The sequence below is a fragment of the Nilaparvata lugens genome, chromosome 5, assembly GCF_014356525.2.
Source record: "Nilaparvata lugens isolate BPH chromosome 5, ASM1435652v1, whole genome shotgun sequence".
NCBI lineage: Eukaryota > Metazoa > Arthropoda > Insecta > Hemiptera > Delphacidae > Nilaparvata > Nilaparvata lugens.
The window spans coordinates 48,782,667-48,800,546 of NC_052508.1; the positions used below are offsets into that span (position 1 = coordinate 48,782,667).

The 17,880-nt window shown below is 33.5% G+C and overlaps 1 protein-coding gene across 1 annotated transcript in view; it reads right to left on the reverse strand.

The window, feature by feature from the left end:
* Nucleotides 1-4,658: 4,658 nt before the first annotated feature.
* LOC111050184 (jouberin-like) overlaps nucleotides 4,659-17,880 on the reverse strand; it is a 40,191-nt gene continuing 26,969 nt past the window's right edge. Inside the window, exons 11-13 of the mRNA XM_039428502.1 lie at nucleotides 14,666-14,831; nucleotides 10,382-10,638; nucleotides 4,659-7,716 (exon numbers count right to left, since the gene is read on the reverse strand). Of these exons, the coding sequence (XP_039284436.1) occupies nucleotides 7,152-7,716; nucleotides 10,382-10,638; nucleotides 14,666-14,831 (988 nt within the window). The 3' untranslated portion in view covers nucleotides 4,659-7,151. The remainder of the gene's footprint in view (nucleotides 7,717-10,381; nucleotides 10,639-14,665; nucleotides 14,832-17,880) is intronic.

Genomic DNA, 17,880 nt, shown 5'->3' on the forward strand with positions numbered 1-17,880 from the left:
AATCGATTCGTGTATTGAGGATTTAGCTTCGGCAAAAAGTGAAATTGCAAAGTTGCGAAATGAACTAGATAGGGCCAATAGTGAAATTGCAGGTTTGCAACAGTACTCACGAAAAGACTGCATTAATATTGTTGGAGTACCAGTACAGGACAATGAGAACATTTTTGATATCCTGAAAAGCATATCTTCGTTCATGAACTTTGATTTCAATAAGGACATGATTTCTAACTGTCATAGGTTGTCCGGTAAAAATCGTGAGATGGCACCTCCTATCATTGTTAGATTTGTTAAGAACATAGACAAACAAAAGTTCCTACAATGCAAGGGTAAAAAGGGAAGAATATTAGCCAGTGATATTGGGTGGTCGAATGATGCTCGTGTAATCTACATTAATGAAACTATGTCTCCGTTCTGCAAGAGTATCTTCAACAAAGGAAAGGAACTTCAAAAACAAGGTCATTTGAAATATGTGTGGTTCAAAAATGGCAATGTATTCGTCAAAGCTGATGATCTTTCCAAAAGTGTACACATTTCAAGAATTGAGGACTTCAATAAGTTAGTTACTAAAAGATAAATTTTGATTGATTGATCTATTTTTGTCATACTAGGCTATGTGGGCATGTAGAGAGTGCAAATTGCCGTCTAATGTTTTTTATATTATTTATTCTATTTTATTTTTTTCTATTCTTATTATGATTTCAATAATTTTGCTTGCTTGATATTTGATTATTATGCCAATTTGATTATTATGCCAATTTGCTTATTAACTGATACACGTTTTGAATGCTATGTGAGTGGAACAAGAATAATTAAGTTAATTGCAGTTAATTTTCAATATATTTCATTCTATTTTATCATAAACTAAGACGTTTTTACAATACGTTGATGAATTAATTCATTTCAATTCTATTATTATTGATTTTGTTTAATTGATTAAATTGAAAACGTTAACATTAATTTATGAACGGTGAATCATGTGATAAAGGCAATATTGGTGTTTCACATTATATGTGATTTTTTTAAAAGTTTCTTTGAGGAGTCTCCTGCTTTGTGCATTATTATTCAGATTCAGTACCTATTGTAGATGTACCCAATCTGTTTCTGCATTTCGTCTAAAATATCATTTATTATGAGGTATGAATGTAGTGTGAATGTTGCATGTGGGAATAAAAAAATTATTGTTTTTCTGTCACAACTTACTAAATTGTATGTCAATCTTATCATTCTTTTATGGGGGCTAATGTGAAGTTTTTTGAGAGTGTAGATGATGTTAACAATTGTTTTCTTACTGGTAATAATAATCTTACTATAATACACCAAAATATTCGTAGTATGAACCGTAATTTTGACTCCTTTATCACATACTTGAATTGTTGGAATAAAAGACCGGATATTATAGTTTTATCTGAAACATGGACTCAATCTGAAAATGATGCAGCTATGTATAACATTGAAGGGTATGATAGATATCATGCTGGTGCTGATTTCACAAGAGCTTCTGGTATTATAATATTTGTTGCAACTGAAGCGGGTATAACGTGCTCTGAAATTACAGCAAATATCATCGGTGCTGATTCTGTATTACTTGAATGTCGCATGTTTAACTATTGTTTTAGTATTCTTGGTATTTACAGATGGCATGGTGTACAAATAGAGAATTTTCTTGATAGTCTTAATGAATTGTTGGAGGGCTACCAAGCTGCAAATTGTTTTATAATAGGTGACATTAATATTGATATAAGCAGAATTGGTGATATTAAAACTTTAAAATACTTAGAAATGTTGTTTAGCAATGGGTATGAGTGTCTTATAGACATGGATACTCGCTTATTGAATGATAGTTCATCTTGTTTGGATCATATATTTTTTAGATCAGCCTTATATAAAAGAGCTGTATCAAGTGCAGTAATTGAATCTCAGATTACTGATCACAGAGCTGTAGCCGTTTCCTTATCTAAAAGTAGTTGTGAAAATTTCAGATTGTCTTCAACGGAGAAATCAATAATAGATTATGATAATTAAACAGCTTATTAATGCATCATGACTGGAGTTCGGTATATTTTTCTAATGATGTTAACTTTAAATTCAATACATTTATTGGTGTTTTGAATAATTACTTAAAACAGTCAAAGTACACTATTCTTGTAAATTTAACCAGCCATGATAAGAAATTGAAACCTTGGATGACTGAAGGGTTGTGTGCTGCTATAAAAAATCGTGATAAGCTTTACAAAAAAATTTCCAGAAATCCAAATGACAATAAATTAAAATCAGATTATTTGAAATTTAAGAAAAAGTTAGTTGTGTGGATAAATGAACAAAAACATAGGTATTTTTCTCATCTCAATGTCTTACCTATCCAGCAACAATGGAAAGAAATCAATAAATTGTGTGGTCAAGCGTCAAGAAAACAAACAATTAGTTTACAGATAGGAGGTACAATTGTTAGAGAAGATCAGACTGTAGCTAAGGAGTTCAATAATTATTTTGCTAAAGCAGCGGTTGAAGTAACTTCTTCGGTGAAACCTTTATCTGATGAAAATAAGCAACTGTTAAGGAATAAATTCAAAATAAAAAATTATTACAATTCAATATTCCTTGAGCCTTTTCATTTTGATGAAATTGATAAGTTAATTCAGAGTTTAAAGAATGGCAAGTCTCCAGGCATGGATGGATTTAGTGGTAGGTTATTTAAAATAGTGTCTACATCAATTATTCCCGTTCTTTGTGACATTTTCAATAGTAGTATTTCTTGTGGAGTATTCCCTGATGCCTTGAAAATAGCCAAAGTTGTGCCTATCTATAAAAAAGGTTCAAAAAGTGATATTGCCAATTACAGGCCAGTATCTTTGCTTTCAGTTTTTTCTAAAATACTAGAGAAACTAGTAAAGAAGAGAATTGTAGATTTTTTCAATGTTAACAAATTCTTCTACAGTGGCCAATTCGGCTTTCAACAGGGTTTGAGTACTGAAATTGCGCTGAATCACTTTATGACAAATATTATAATAGTTTGAATACTCGTGGTAAGATGAAAGTTTCAGGGCTCTTCCTTGATATTAAAAAAGCTTTTGACACTGTTGATCATGATATATTGATAAATAAGTTGTTCATGTCTGGGGTTCGTGGAATCCCCTTAAAGTGGTTTAAATCTTATTTAGAGAATAGGAGCCAATGTGTTAGTATAAATGGTATTAATAGTGAATTGGTTGTAAACAGCAATTGTGGAGTCCCTCAGGGTTCAGTCCTGGGGCCTCTCTTATTTTTAGTATATATAAATGACTTATTCTCATTGAATTTTCATGGATCTGTAACATCATTTGCTGACGATACTGCACTGGCCTATTCAGCTAATAGTATAAATGAATTACAAATGATGTTACAGTCAGACTTGAGCAATTTGAGACTCTGGTTTGATGGGAACAAAATAGTGTTAAATGCTTCTAAAACTAACTTCATTAATTTCTCCCTATCAACGGTTTTTGAATTCTCAGTCCCTTTAAAGTATCACGAGATAGATTGTCAAGCAGAGTCATGTAAATGTAATAGTATTTATCAAGCTAATTCCTTGAAGTATCTTGGTATGACTTTGGATGACAGATTAATTTGGACAAATCACATAACAAATTTGAAATGTAGACTTCTTTTTTTAATTAGGAAATTTTATAAACTTCAACAATTCTTACCTAGATATATTCTCCGTCAATTGTATTTTGCATTTTTTCACTCAAAACTAGATTATGGATTATCTTGCTGGATGTCAACAGATGCTTGTCACTATAATCCAGTTGTAATTCTACAGAAAGCCATAATACGCATCATTTGTGGTGTTAAAAGAAGGATTCACTCGTTCCCTTATTTCAAAATTTTGCAAGTTCTGCCCTTGAGAAGCATGTATGTGTTCAAGGTGCTGTCGTTGTTCTTTAAAATGAGTGGGAACCGAAATATGGGGATTGCGCCTGAAACTCATCCAATGGGTGAAGTGGTAACACGGCAAAGAACAAGAGAGTTGCTAGCAACACCAAGGCCTTATTGTACCAGGTATAAAAAGAGTTTTGTATTTTTAGGATGCAAATATTACAACTTGCTCCCTACTGACATAAGGAGAATCAATTCTTTGACACAATTCAAAGTGAAAGTAAAGAAATGGCTTTTGAGTTTGTCATTTGAAGATTTAATGATGTTTATAGAACTATAATACTTTTATTTTTTACCTTTATTAATTTATTTTTTATTTGTTGTACTCATTGATGAGTTCTACGACTTTGTCTATAATTAAACACCATCTCAGTGGTGTTGATGAACTTAAATATTTTTGTGTACTCATCAATTAGGGTTTTTTTTATATATACAACCTTGTCTTTAATTTGATATTATTATTATTGCAATTTTTTCACAATTTTGTCTGTACTGTGATACTGTTGTTTTAATGTCTTACTTCTAAGTGAGGAATTTATTTTTCCTTGTTGACAGTCTGTGTGTTATTTTTAAAGCTAGTGTTTATCATTTTTTGCTTTTCTCTTATTATACGGTATATAGTTTTTAGTTTTAAATTACAGTATGTTATTATACTCAAGAGAAGGAACTTGTACTATAATTTGTTTTGATGCAAAATAAAAAATTATTTGATTTGATTTGATTTGATTATTGATGCGGGAATGAGCACTTTTTCGGGTAACTGTGGGAAAATTATATTTAATGTGTATTGTATAAAATATAATTTGTTTATAGAAATGAACAAAATGAGAATTTCGTTTTTACACCACCTCATTTATTGGTAGAATTTAAAAATAAAAAATCACTTTAAAATTATATAATTATAAAATAGTGTAAAAATTGATTTGAAATAGTTGCATATATAAGTTATAAAAAATATAGAATACAAAGTATGAGATTGTAGTAGAGAGAGAATAGAATAGGAAGAATGCTTTATTATTCAAATTAACACAATACAATATAATTATACAAACATACATTTACGACTTGATTAGACAATCGCAAACCGGAATGTGATTGTAGTATTATTGAAAAATATTCATAGGTAGAATAGTCGAAAGAAATATACATCTCAAACCATGCTTCAAGTACAAGTGGAATTTATTATAATCAGACAAAGAATTTCATGAGATTGAAAGAAGAGTGAGTATAATTAAGTTACAATATTACAATTCAATCCCAAAAACTTGTCATATCAAGAAAAAATGAACACAAATTCATGAGCAACCTTCTTACATTTTTAAAGTTGAGCAGAAAAAATGAAGCTGAAAAATATGTAGACTAGGGTGAATAGATAATGATATCAAGTTATTATTAACTATTATACTGACAATGTATAGTGAATAACATTTTGAACGATTGTTAACATAAGAACATAGCTTAATTGTTTCAGAATGTTTCTATTTCCTATATGTTCTGTTCATAATTTTTGGAAAAAGAACGATACTTATTCTAGGTAAATTACCAAGTACGTTTTGAAACATAAAAATAGCTTTGATTCTTATTTTTGATAATCAAACATAAATTCAAACTCATAGTTCAACCTTAATTAAATCACTTCAATTGCAACCAATATAATATTGAGAGAGTATCTTCACTATCTATACTATTAATAGAATAAAATTAACATGCGCAGAATAGAAAATGTATGTGCTATCCACAGACCCTTGCAGAGCGCGGGTTGAACCTGCTAGTTATATTGATAAAAAAATCCAATGTTATTAGAACAATCACAGTTTTAGGTGAATAACATTCAGACTGTAAACACATTTTTGATTTCTAGGGGAATCTAGCACAAATAATCTTCCAACTTTTAAGAACTGTACACACAGCATTTAGTAATAGATTACAAAAAAAAAACAACTAAGTACGAAGTGTATGCGTTTATAATAGGATTTTCAAAATAATTATTAGTCTCACAATGGGCCCGTTCTGTGTACATGGAATGTGGTAAATTGTCTGATTCACAATTTACCAAGTAATAAGTTCCACGTTCCATGGGAGGAATTTTGACAGATTCTGTTCCAGAATCCTGTTCCAGCTCCAACTTTCTGCCCCACAGTCGAAGTGTGGTAAATTGTCCGACCTGGTACAGTTCCAACTATCTGAGCTCTGATTGGTCGATTATTGTAGTCTGCTTGCTTCTCTGCGCATGCGCTGATAGTTTGTTTACCATATATAGCATAGCATAGAATACATAACCAACAATATGATGTTTGATAACCATTCATTAAATGAATTTTTCTCGATAGAAAATTTGAGAGTAATGGAATAAAAGAAATTTACACTTTTCTAGACGGTAGGTTTGTAAAACAGCCTTTCTTCATTCACGCAGCTAGTAAACGACACAGTTTAGTGTAAATCAACTTTATATGTGCGCGCCAAAAGCTTGAACCAACGATTTTGAAATGGCGCTCCATGGGAACATTTTGCACTAGTCACGTGATGGAACAATTTACGATTGGAACTGGAACAATTTACTGTACACAGAACGTACACTTTCTAAGAATTATATTATATAATTATAATTATATTGGCTAATTAAATATTAATTTCAATAACTTCAACAATGTTTACATAACTAGCTTTGGGATAATTGTTTTTTTTTTTTGTAAAATGTGTAACGTTTGTCAAACATATAATAGAATTTTCTAAAATTCTTGAAATTATGCTAGAATAGCTAGGAGCTACATTTATTCGGACAGATTGATTTTTAACGTTTCAACACGTTTACATTCTAATATATTTTCATGTTTGAAAAGCAGCTACAAAAATAAGACAAAATGTCTTCTACACAGCCTTGAGTCATGAACACCTTGTGTATAAACTCTTGACATTTTGCTAATTTTCTTTATCTAAAGCTGTAGTGCTTCAAAACAAATGAGATAATTTCAAGGACCAATACTATGAATCGACGGTTAAATTAAAGTAGACAGTATAAAAATCCTCACAAGTTTTGAATAGAACACTTTCATGAAAACAGTAGTTTCAAGCAGAAACCCCGTTATCAAAAATGAAAAAGTGTATTCTAAATAAGGAATAAGAATAAAAATATATCTAAAAATCAGCGAATTTGCGAATCAACGGCAAATCTGTATTCTCATCTACTTTTAGTTATTGTCTCGAATTACAAACAAGAATATTGATTTAATTAATTTCTATGAGTGATTATTAGCGGCTAGCAATACTTTATCCATACGTTCTATGATATCGGCCAACTTATTCGGGTTTGATAGGTTTTTGTCCAACTTCAAAGCGTCTCCCCCGCCATTGTTTCGATTGCACATATTATCCAACAAATTTTCCGTCGATTTTGTAGTGAAACTGTCGATTTCAAACCCTCTATTCAACTCTCCTTTGTTAGTTGTCACTTCCACTAAGAATCCAGACGTTTTCGTCAACTTTGACCAACTGCTTTCCTTTTTCTCCAATCGCTTCTTCTTTGTTTTGCGTTTAATGAGAGTGTTGTTTGTGGCAAAAGGCCGAAGTAATCGGTTGTCTTCAATTGTTTGACTCGTCTGTATTGAAGACTCTTCCAGCTGAGAGCTGAGTCTGGCCGAGTCGAGTCGAGCCGAGTCGAGTCTGTGACTCGACGAGCTTCGCTCAAGTTTCTGCCAGATGTCTTCGTTGTTCTTTGAGTCGGACTTGGAGTCTCTCAACTGTAACGGCTGGTTGGTTTCTTGCTCCAATAGTCTCAAGTTCATTCCTTCGCCAGATGACGATCTGGAAAAGATGAATAATCGGCTGAGTAATAGAAAAGAAGAATAATTCTTTCTCCAAAAGTAGAACTAAATTCTACGTGAGTTATACACTGGATAATTAGTCTATAGGCTCACTAATTTATAACTTACTACACTACACTAGAAGACTAAGAAAACAATGAATACAAAATACTTTGAATATACAGCAAATATAATTAAATTCTCAAAAAAAAGAAAAAATGAAAATGATAGAGAAATAGAATATAGAATTTATAGAGAAATCAATATTCCATAAGTTTGTTTTATAAAGAACATCTGCTATCATAATAGTCAACGGAAAAGGAATGATTGTTTAGTTTCAGCATAAAGAAAGGATAGAATAAGAAGATATCCCATGGTATAGGGCGTTTATGTTACGAATTTCACTGTTAACTCAAGCCAATAGTCCTAGTAGTTATTTTTCGTGAAGGTATGTGACGTGCTGGTAGTCTATCATAGTGTGCCGCTCGTACACTCTCACCCGGCCAAAAACAACACCGTAATAATAGACAGTAGAGTAGTCGACAGTAATCAGCTTGAGTTAACAAAAATCGGTTTGAAATTTGGAACGTAAACTACCCATATACCATGAGAACCTTCTTAAGCTATTTTCTCTCTATGGTTTCAGTAACTGATGACCAATGACTGACTAGTGAATCTCACTGTAACCGATTCAACCAATAGTATATAGTTTTACACACATAGAAATAAAAATAAAATTCAAGTACCCTTTTTTAAATTGTTTACTCACAACGTATTTCGGCTATGATGCCATTAATAGAATATTAAAGAGTAGCCCTAAAAAAAAGACAATTTTACACTCCTTTATGTGACTAAAATGTTTTTTTACCGTAGTTATTTGCTCAACTCTTTAATGTGGTAATACTAATAATATTTATTCATGCATGTACATTTTACATTAAATGTTTCGAATTTGTCAGTTACAATAAAATCATACAATCTTTCAGGTCATCAAAATCTCCGTGAATATTTGAAGTCCAAAAAATAAAGATGACATCATCTCAACTATTTTAATATTTCACTAGGTTTATTTCTCACACTGTATATGAGAAAAACTCCAGTAAACTGTAGAAACATCTCTCTTGTAGCCAATTCCTCAGTAGTCTCTTGAATGTTCTTCTATTTGAAGTATCGAGAATTTCCACTGGTAGTGCGTTTAAGATCCTTCGACTGACATGCTCTGGCTTAGCTTCAAAAAATCTTGTTCGATGAGGTTGGAGTCTCAGCATATTCCTTGCCCGTGTGTTGTAGCCATGTACGGTAGCGCCTGTAGTCCACTCGTCCTGGCGGGAAAATCCATACAATGCAGCCTCTAGGATATACAGACATGGCAACGGCAGGATCTTAGCTTCCCTGAATAACTCTCTGCATGGGATTCTTGGTGGCTTCCTAAACATCATTCTCAGTAGCCGTTTTTGCACTCTGAAGGCCATCAATGAAGCGGGTGCCGCACCCCACAATATCAGGCCATACGTTAGAGCTGGCTGGAAATATCCATAGTACGCTATTCGAACTATTCTCTGGTCCACCTCCCTTATCAATCTTGATATTGCAAACCCCACTGCATTGAGCCTTTTTACCACCTGATCAATGTGACTGTTCCACTTCAGTCTTACATCAACATTGATTCCCAAGAATCCACATTCTTCCACTGGCATTATACTTGTTGAATCCACAGCAAAATTAAAGGTATTGGGTGTGTCTAAATAGCCAATATTGAAGCTCATATAGGATGTTTTCTTTACGTTGTCTGTCAACTCATTAGCCTCACACCACTCCTTCATGCACTAGATTACTTCTTCTCCTTCAATTTGTAATTCTTCAAATGTATCACCTGTCAGTAGGAAATTAGCATCGTCAGCAAAATAAACTGTTTACGGTTGAGGGCAAATTTCCGGGCAAGACATTAATGTACAGTGAGAACAATATTGGGCCAAGTATAGTTCCCTGTGGCACTCCTTTTTCCAATTGCCGGATTTCTGACCGATATTTGTAGTTGATAATTCCCCCATTTCTTTCTTCAATCTCAATTAATTGGTACCTTTCACTAAGAAAAGACTTCACCCATTCAAAATCCAAGCCTCTGATACCATAAAAATGAATTTTCTCCATCAGAGTTTCTTGATTAAGGCTGTCGAATGCCTTTTTCATGTCTACAAAGAGTCCTAGAGCTTTTTTCCCTTTGTCAAGTGAGTCATATACTTGGTTAATGAAGTCATTTACTGCAAGGATTGTTGATTTTCCCTAACGAAAACCAAATTGACATTCAGACAAAATCATATTCCCCAGGTAACTGGATATTGTTTTTTGTGCCAACTTCTCAAATATCTTGGAGAAGGGGCTCTGCACTGAAACTGGCCTAAAATTGGCTATTTCTTTTTTTGCACCCTGTTTATGGTACATTGTTATTTAGTCTTTTATTTTGATGTTTTGAATTGGCCTATATGTGTATTGTTTTATTGTTTATGGCTCAATAAAATGAATTCGAATTTACTTGTAACTACACTATATCTATTTTCCATATCCATTATCCAACACTAAATCCTGTCTTATTGTTTTTGTAACTAGACTAAATATTTTCTATTTTGAATATTGAATACTATGAAAGCACTTGACATGTGACTAACCGGTCGTATCCAGCAACGATGAGCGGCTGCGGCGCGGCGGGATGCGGCGTGTGCGCAACTACGGCGCACATGTGCTCGTGCGGGTGGTAGGCGACGGCGGCGGGTGCGCGTGTGGCGAACAGGTGCGCGTAGAGCGCCCGCTGCGCACCCGTGTTGCTGTCCCAGGCGCACATGAGGCCGTCCTCGCTACAGGCCAGCACCAGGCTGCCGCACGGCGACACACAGCAGCCCTGCATCATATGCTCGTTCATGCAGCCCTGCAAACCAAACACAAGCAATAAGTGCTGCGCCAAATTATGGAATACAAAAATAGATGAATGCCAACTATTAACAAACAAAATATTCGATTTTGTAAAGTTTCATCTTCTAATTTATTTTTGGCAAATAAATCAAGGTAATTCCATGTATATTTTACTTGTTACTCCTCGGCTCTACAACCCATTGAGGGTCTTGGCCTCCCGCAATATGCCTCTCCATTCGTCCCGATTTTGAGCTTTCCTTCTCCATCCTCTGATACCTATCTGCCTCAAGTCATTCTCCACGTCGTCAATCCAACGCATTCTTGTTCTTCCCATGTATATTTTATTTAGGGCTAATTCATTAATTTCTTATTTTAAAAATAGAAACGTAGTACCTTTTTTGAGATCTTTTATTATAAAATAAATTAAAAACAACTACTAGTTTCGATGCTTACATCATTTTCAAGTTAAAAAAAAAACATCATTTTTAAAACTTGAAAATGTTTTTGAATTGAATTGAATTTATTTCAGCAAAATTTACACAATTTACAATAATATTTCAACAGAGCAAATACACAACTTGAGATATGTAATACAAATAATACTATTAATACCTTATCCTATTCCCTATCATATATATCTATATTATATTTATGATAATAATATTCCTAGTACTACTACTGATACTACTACTAATAATTTTCCTATCGCTACTGATATAGGCCTAAACAGTAGTGGCTCGTGATCTTTTAGCTTGGGGGTTCAACCTCATGATCTAGTGGGGAGATAATAAATAAATAAAATAAATAAATTCGTATGGCTTTTGTTGGTGGGGAGTTCCCTTTCGGGAATGTTCCACCGCCTGAATATATAATTTAAGCCGTCAATGGGTCTAGTGGGGAGATGTCAAGAGGATATAGAGTATTTAGCATAATCAAGTGTAAAGGTGATCAATAATAATTTCAAGGAATTACACTTACAATATTACCAAATATTGAGCATATTTTCTACAAATATAAATTTTTTGTCCTGTTCATATTTTTCTTGTTTGATTTTTACTTCGGGAGTTGGTCTACCATTATGTTTTATTTTAAACCTATCCTCAATATTAATATTGTTTGTATTTAAGAAATACTGAATCTTATTCATATTTCTTCATCAAAATGCTATTACGGTAACACAATAAATTATATTAACACTCTCACTAAAAGAAAATGGACACACTAGAAATACTCACGAATACACGAAACACACTAGAAATTACTATATTCTTCTACACGCAAAACAAATTTATATAACGAAAAATGCAGTGAAATCTATCACAACTGTATACAGTGTATACCCGAAACCATACTGTATAACCTTAAAACTGTCACGCTTAGGCTACTTCTTGTTTACAACTTTTTTACTGTTTACTGCCACCAAATTTAAATTTATTGGTTATAAGCAAGTTCAAGATAGCACTGTATCCGTATCATGAATACTCACGATTCATTCCGAGGTTTACCGAGTGTAAAGGGTTACTTGCCTCGGCTAGGTTCGGCTTCTCTCGGATGAACTCGTGCAAACTTGGTTCAGACAGGATTGTGAACCAAATCCGTGCTAGCAAACCGATTCCCCTCCTACGTTCCACTACCTCTCCCAGCCCTGTTTTTGGGTTCACATCGGGAAATAAACACTGCTTTCCACCTCCACCCGTCTCGTCCTGCCATTCGGTGCTGTTTCAAGCAAGCCACTCCGGGCTCTCAGGCACCGGCCGCAAATCATCGACGTTAAGTTTACGTAGATGAAAAATTTTGTCATGTAATTTCATGAGTATAAAATAAAAATATAATTATTTGAGTTGCAAATTCATCATTGTATAGGAAGTTGTTGATTCAATTCTGGGGGTTCAATGAGCCATTGAACACATAGGACGAGCCGCCACTGGGCCTAAGCACAGAAACTAGTAGTTTTTTATTTGTTATTTTGAATTTATTACTCTTTCCATGTACAACAATAAAATTGTTTCGCAATCGTCACATATTACAAAACAAAACATTTTATAATAAAAAGATCTCAAAAAAGGGCAGGCTACTATGGTGTTATTTTACAAATAAATAATAAATCATGGTAAATTCAATTCATTCAAAAGTAGGAAAAAATCAATCAATAATTTTATTCAATTCAACACAAAAAACAACAAAAATCAAAATACAAAACTATACAACAGAAATGCATTTTCCAATGAAAATGCAAGAAAAAAAGTTCTTGATGGGGTGTGCTGAAAAGAAAGAAAGAAGGAAAGGAGGAAAAATACCTCGTCAACTATGGTTTCCCATGTAATAAACTGTTCAAAGGTATAAAAGTAAGGAATGAAGGGTAAAGAGGAGTGAAAAGGTGGGAGAGGAAGATAAAAAAAAAGCAAGAAAAAAGCAAAATTTATAAGCGAGTGAAGAAATTGTATTGAATTCAATAGTCTGATCTGACCAGAAATCTTGAGTCTCATACGTCGATATGGAAGAAAAAGTTACTATAGGTTCAGTTTTTTATGTCTTGTTTGGTTTTTCTATTAATCCTAGAGTCTGTGAGAAAGTGATCCGGAATAAGGTTCATTATTTTAGTACTTATGTACAAGAGAACAACTGTCTTCTTAAACATTCAATATTAGTGTTTTATGTGACATATCTATTTGCAGTGGGCCTTGAATTATATTATTGAAAATTGAGTTTAAAGTGCGAGGAAAATGGGATTTATATTTTATTAGATGATGTTTTTATAATTATATAGTTTGCGTATTGTCATTACCTCAAAGCCACTAATAACCATCTCGGTTAGGTACACTAGGTTTGCTTGGATTAATAAATAAATTTATTTATTTATACATTGATACATACAATATCATTTTCAACTATGAATGATTGGGAAAGGAACAACAGTTCCTTCATAATTTTAATAATACGTTTTTGCGCTACGAATAATTCAAAAATATGACAGTTTATAGATACAACCTCGTTTGTTATAATGCGGTTCATTTTGAGTTTGAGCCACCAGCTGATTCAATTCAGTTTAAGCTTCTACTGTGCAAACGGCCCTTAATATAATTCAATTACTTACTTTACTTTATCCGGCTCTACAGTCCTGGGTGGACTTTGGCCTCCTCAACATAGCGCCTCCATTCGTCTCTATCCTGAGCACTCCGTCGCCAGTTTGCCACGCCCAGCACACGGAGGTCTCCAATCACGTCGTTCAGTCATCTTGTCCGTGGTCGACCTCTCTTTCTCGTCCGTAGCATTCTTTCTTCCAGGAGTCTTGATGGTACCCTCTCGTCACTCATTCTGGTTAAATGTCCAAGCCATTCAATCCTTCTGGCCTTTATGAAACGCACTATATTTCCTGCTCCAATGGCCTGGTCTATCTCAATATTGAATCTGGCTCTCCACACTCCTCCGTCACATATTGGTCACCAGATTCTTCTGTACATTTTTATTTCAAATGACCTTAATGCTTTTTCATCTTTGTTCAAGATAGTCCATGTTTCGGCCCCATAGGTTACAACTGGTCTCACTAGGCGTCATGAACATTTTCACCTTTGTTTTTCTGGATATGTGCCTGCTTTTAAATATTTTTTGATTAGAAAAGTATGCTTTGTTGCCCATCATTATCCGATTGTGTATTTCTTGACTGGTCTTATTGTCTGCTGTCAGGGTTACCCTAAGGTATTTGAACACTCTGACGCCTTCTATAGCACAGTCATCGGCTATTTCAAGATTACATACTTGCCTTCTTGCTTGATTTGCAGACATTCTCTTATATTTAGTTTTATTTATGTTAACTTCAAGACCCACCTCTCTTGCCTCTTCCCTCATTTGGCTAAAGATTTCTTTGAGGCTATTTTGATTTCTTGAGACTAGGACAACATCATCTGCATAAGCTAATTCAATTATTCAAAGCAATAAAACAATTTAAATATAAAATAAAACATTTACAGCACTTTGGACCGGCGTTTGAAATAAAATATATTATATGTTAAAATATTATAGAAAATAATGAAGAATGAACTGACGTGGAACCACTGAATGACAGCAAAGGAGGGAATGTCGACCATCCTGAGCATGCTGTCTCTGGAGTGAATGAGCAGGCGGTTGCCACCAGGATGCAGCACCAGGTTGTTGATCACAACACCTCTCAATTCTCTCAGCTTCACTTCTTTGCTGCACGTCCATTCAACACTGCACAAATCAACAATACAAATTTATTTCATATGCTATCAAAAACTAGAATATTGAGTTTATTCAAAATTGTTTGAATAAAATTGAATAAACCTGAATATATCATAAATGTGTCTCACGAATAAGAAGTCCTCTGTAATTATAATTTTCCAGTTACGGTAGCACATCATGATTTGAGTTTAGATTACATGATTTTTTATATAAGTATAATAGTGGTACATGATTTGATAAATGGTTACAGCATACATAGTTCAATAGTTTCATGTGAACCCAGTGTACTAAGTGATGCACTTGGCAGAAGTGCACTGGAATCAGGTTACAATATGATACAGATAAGTTTTGTGTCTTATCGAAATTAAGTTGGCATTAAACCAGTCATACATTAGTTTCAGCTTATCACAGCTTCAAGTTGTGATCAGTCAAAGGTCTGTTCAAACCAATCTATTTCACTCTGCAGAGCAGCAGAGTAACAGAGCACAGATATCTGAACGTCCACAGAGTTTGTGTTCACACCAAAAAACACCTGTGGGCCGACAGAACTTTTCGCTCTGTTCTCAGTTACATTCTGACTTTGGCCGAGGGAAGATGATGTCAAACCAGTATGTGCCGTGGTGTAGACGTTCATTTAATAAAAGTGTTCCTTGGCTCAATAGGGGTAACGATGATCTGCTTTTGTTATACTCTTGTAGTAGTAGTGGTAGATCTCATTGGATGCACTCAATAAATATAAGAAGAAAAAATTATGGCGAGTTCCATCACTTGATGCGATATCTCCATGCTGATGAAGACAAATTTAGGGTGTACTTCAGACTTAGTAAGGACCAATTCAGTGAAGTTTTATCATTTATTAATGATAAAATAAAATAAGAAGATATCAGCTACAGGGTATCTATAAGTAGCAGAGAACGACTAGCTGTCTGCTAGCTGTCTGTGAGCTATTTGACATAGTTAAATACAACTTTCTGATCTGTTGAGCACTGTGAAACCTTTAATTAATTAGACAGGGCTACTTAATAGTATTTTATAGAATTACTATAGTGAGGTCCACGTTATAATGGCAGTGGATAAAGATAGAAGAATAGCGATGCCGATTCTCTGCATTAATTAATAATATTTCTACACTGTCAAAAACATAATTGGCATCGTTGTGGACCTAGAAAAGGATAGTACCACCGGTTATGTCGAATGATAGACAAGGATAGCAAAACCAAAGTTGATCAAATACTGTCATTATAACGTGGACCTCACTATAGTATAAATTGGAATTCCAACTTATTGATGAACTCATCATAAATCACGTTTTGCATTTATTGATTCATCCTATGATAGTAATCACAGTTTTCTCGGAGTTAAAATATGCGTAGTGATGATAGTATGTTGATAGTGTAATATTACATTTTTTCTCGATTGGAATCGAATCTTCAATTCGAGATCTATAAAACTTTATAGTAAATATCAGAGTAATCGATATACGGATAACTTTTTGACTGAGAATTTATCGTAAATGATTGTGTTGCATGTTCCATGGTGTCACCGAGGCTGAGTTGACAGAATTAACAGATAAATGGATTATTTAAATAGAGGTGATATATAAAAATTTAAAATAATAGTTTCAAAATAAAGTTTTATTGAGAACAAATATAAAATGTGAATTCTAAACTTGTAATTTATAAATTTTTGGTGACATGTCCATGACGTAGACACTGATTTTGAGATGTGGTTTTTGTTCTGACGAGGAAGCGTCCTTTTTCTCTAAAAAATGATGGCTGGCTGCGTGTGTTCTCATTTTGTGCTCTCTGAATATTTTTCTGTTTAAGTGAATTATTAATGTTTTAAATTGAGTTTTGAACAGTTTATAGTGTTCTATTTTGTCTATAATTAATTGATTTGTGTGTCTACAAGCCTATAGCCATTGTTTTTCAACTATATCAGTGGATAAGTATTTAGCTCGTAATGATTTTAGATGCTTAAGCGTGTAAGATATTGTTCTTTGTGTATTTGTGTAGTATATTGCCAAAATTCTTCTGAAGATTATAAGTTGATTTGCCCTGAAAACTGGATTTCTCATTCATAGGCGATAGATCCATTCATAGTTTATCAAGAATCTATTACATTGGAGCCGATAACTTTCATTAGGTTAATAGGTGAAAAATGCTATCCAACCGAATTAGGAGAAATTGGTAGCATGGCAATAGTTACTGTTCATTTATAATTCTATTACTTATATGCTAGAGGTAAATATATTATTGAAACATTTTTATTGCATCGTTCGTTATATAATATAAATAATACAATCTCTCTAATATACTTCAGGAGTAATATTTCTCGGAATTATTATAATTAATCCACTGTATTGTAGTTTGAAGTATTACGTAGTGAGTTTCTTGATTGTTTGCTGAAAGGCAGCAATTCAACATATATTTTCCGTGAATTTTTATGACATGTTGATCACACATTAATAATAATGAAAAAACTTTCATACACAGCAAATTACATACAGTTAATAAGTGATTTTATTATGTCTATTGTCAATCAGATACCCTCAATACAGGACGAGATATTACTTCCTCAATTAGCCGTTCCATGAAAACTTGGTGGCAATGCACCGAAACAATAAATAATTACAATTAGCGACTAGAGGCACAGCACGGTCAGCTACAGCCAAGGCAACAGAGCAGACTGATTTGTTCAAGTAAAGTTCTCTTGTCGTTGAATAAGTGATTTTATTGAATTCTACTTAAAAACGTTGAAATTAATTTAAAGAATGTTTTTCGCGTCTGGGAGCCAATCATTCTTACTTTACCCGACGTGGTAATGATTTATCTCTGCTTCAAATAAGACTCTCCAAGACACGAGATAGCCATATCTTTCAACAAGCCAAAATTTATAACAATCTTTCTTTAGAAACTAGAGAGCTGCCGATCTATGAATTCTAAAATTGTAAAAAAGTAAATTGGCAGAGAGGGTGGTGTACTATTCGTTAGATGAGGATCTTCAGTTTTCAATATAATAAATGCTCATGATGCAACATGTACCATTTAATTTTTGG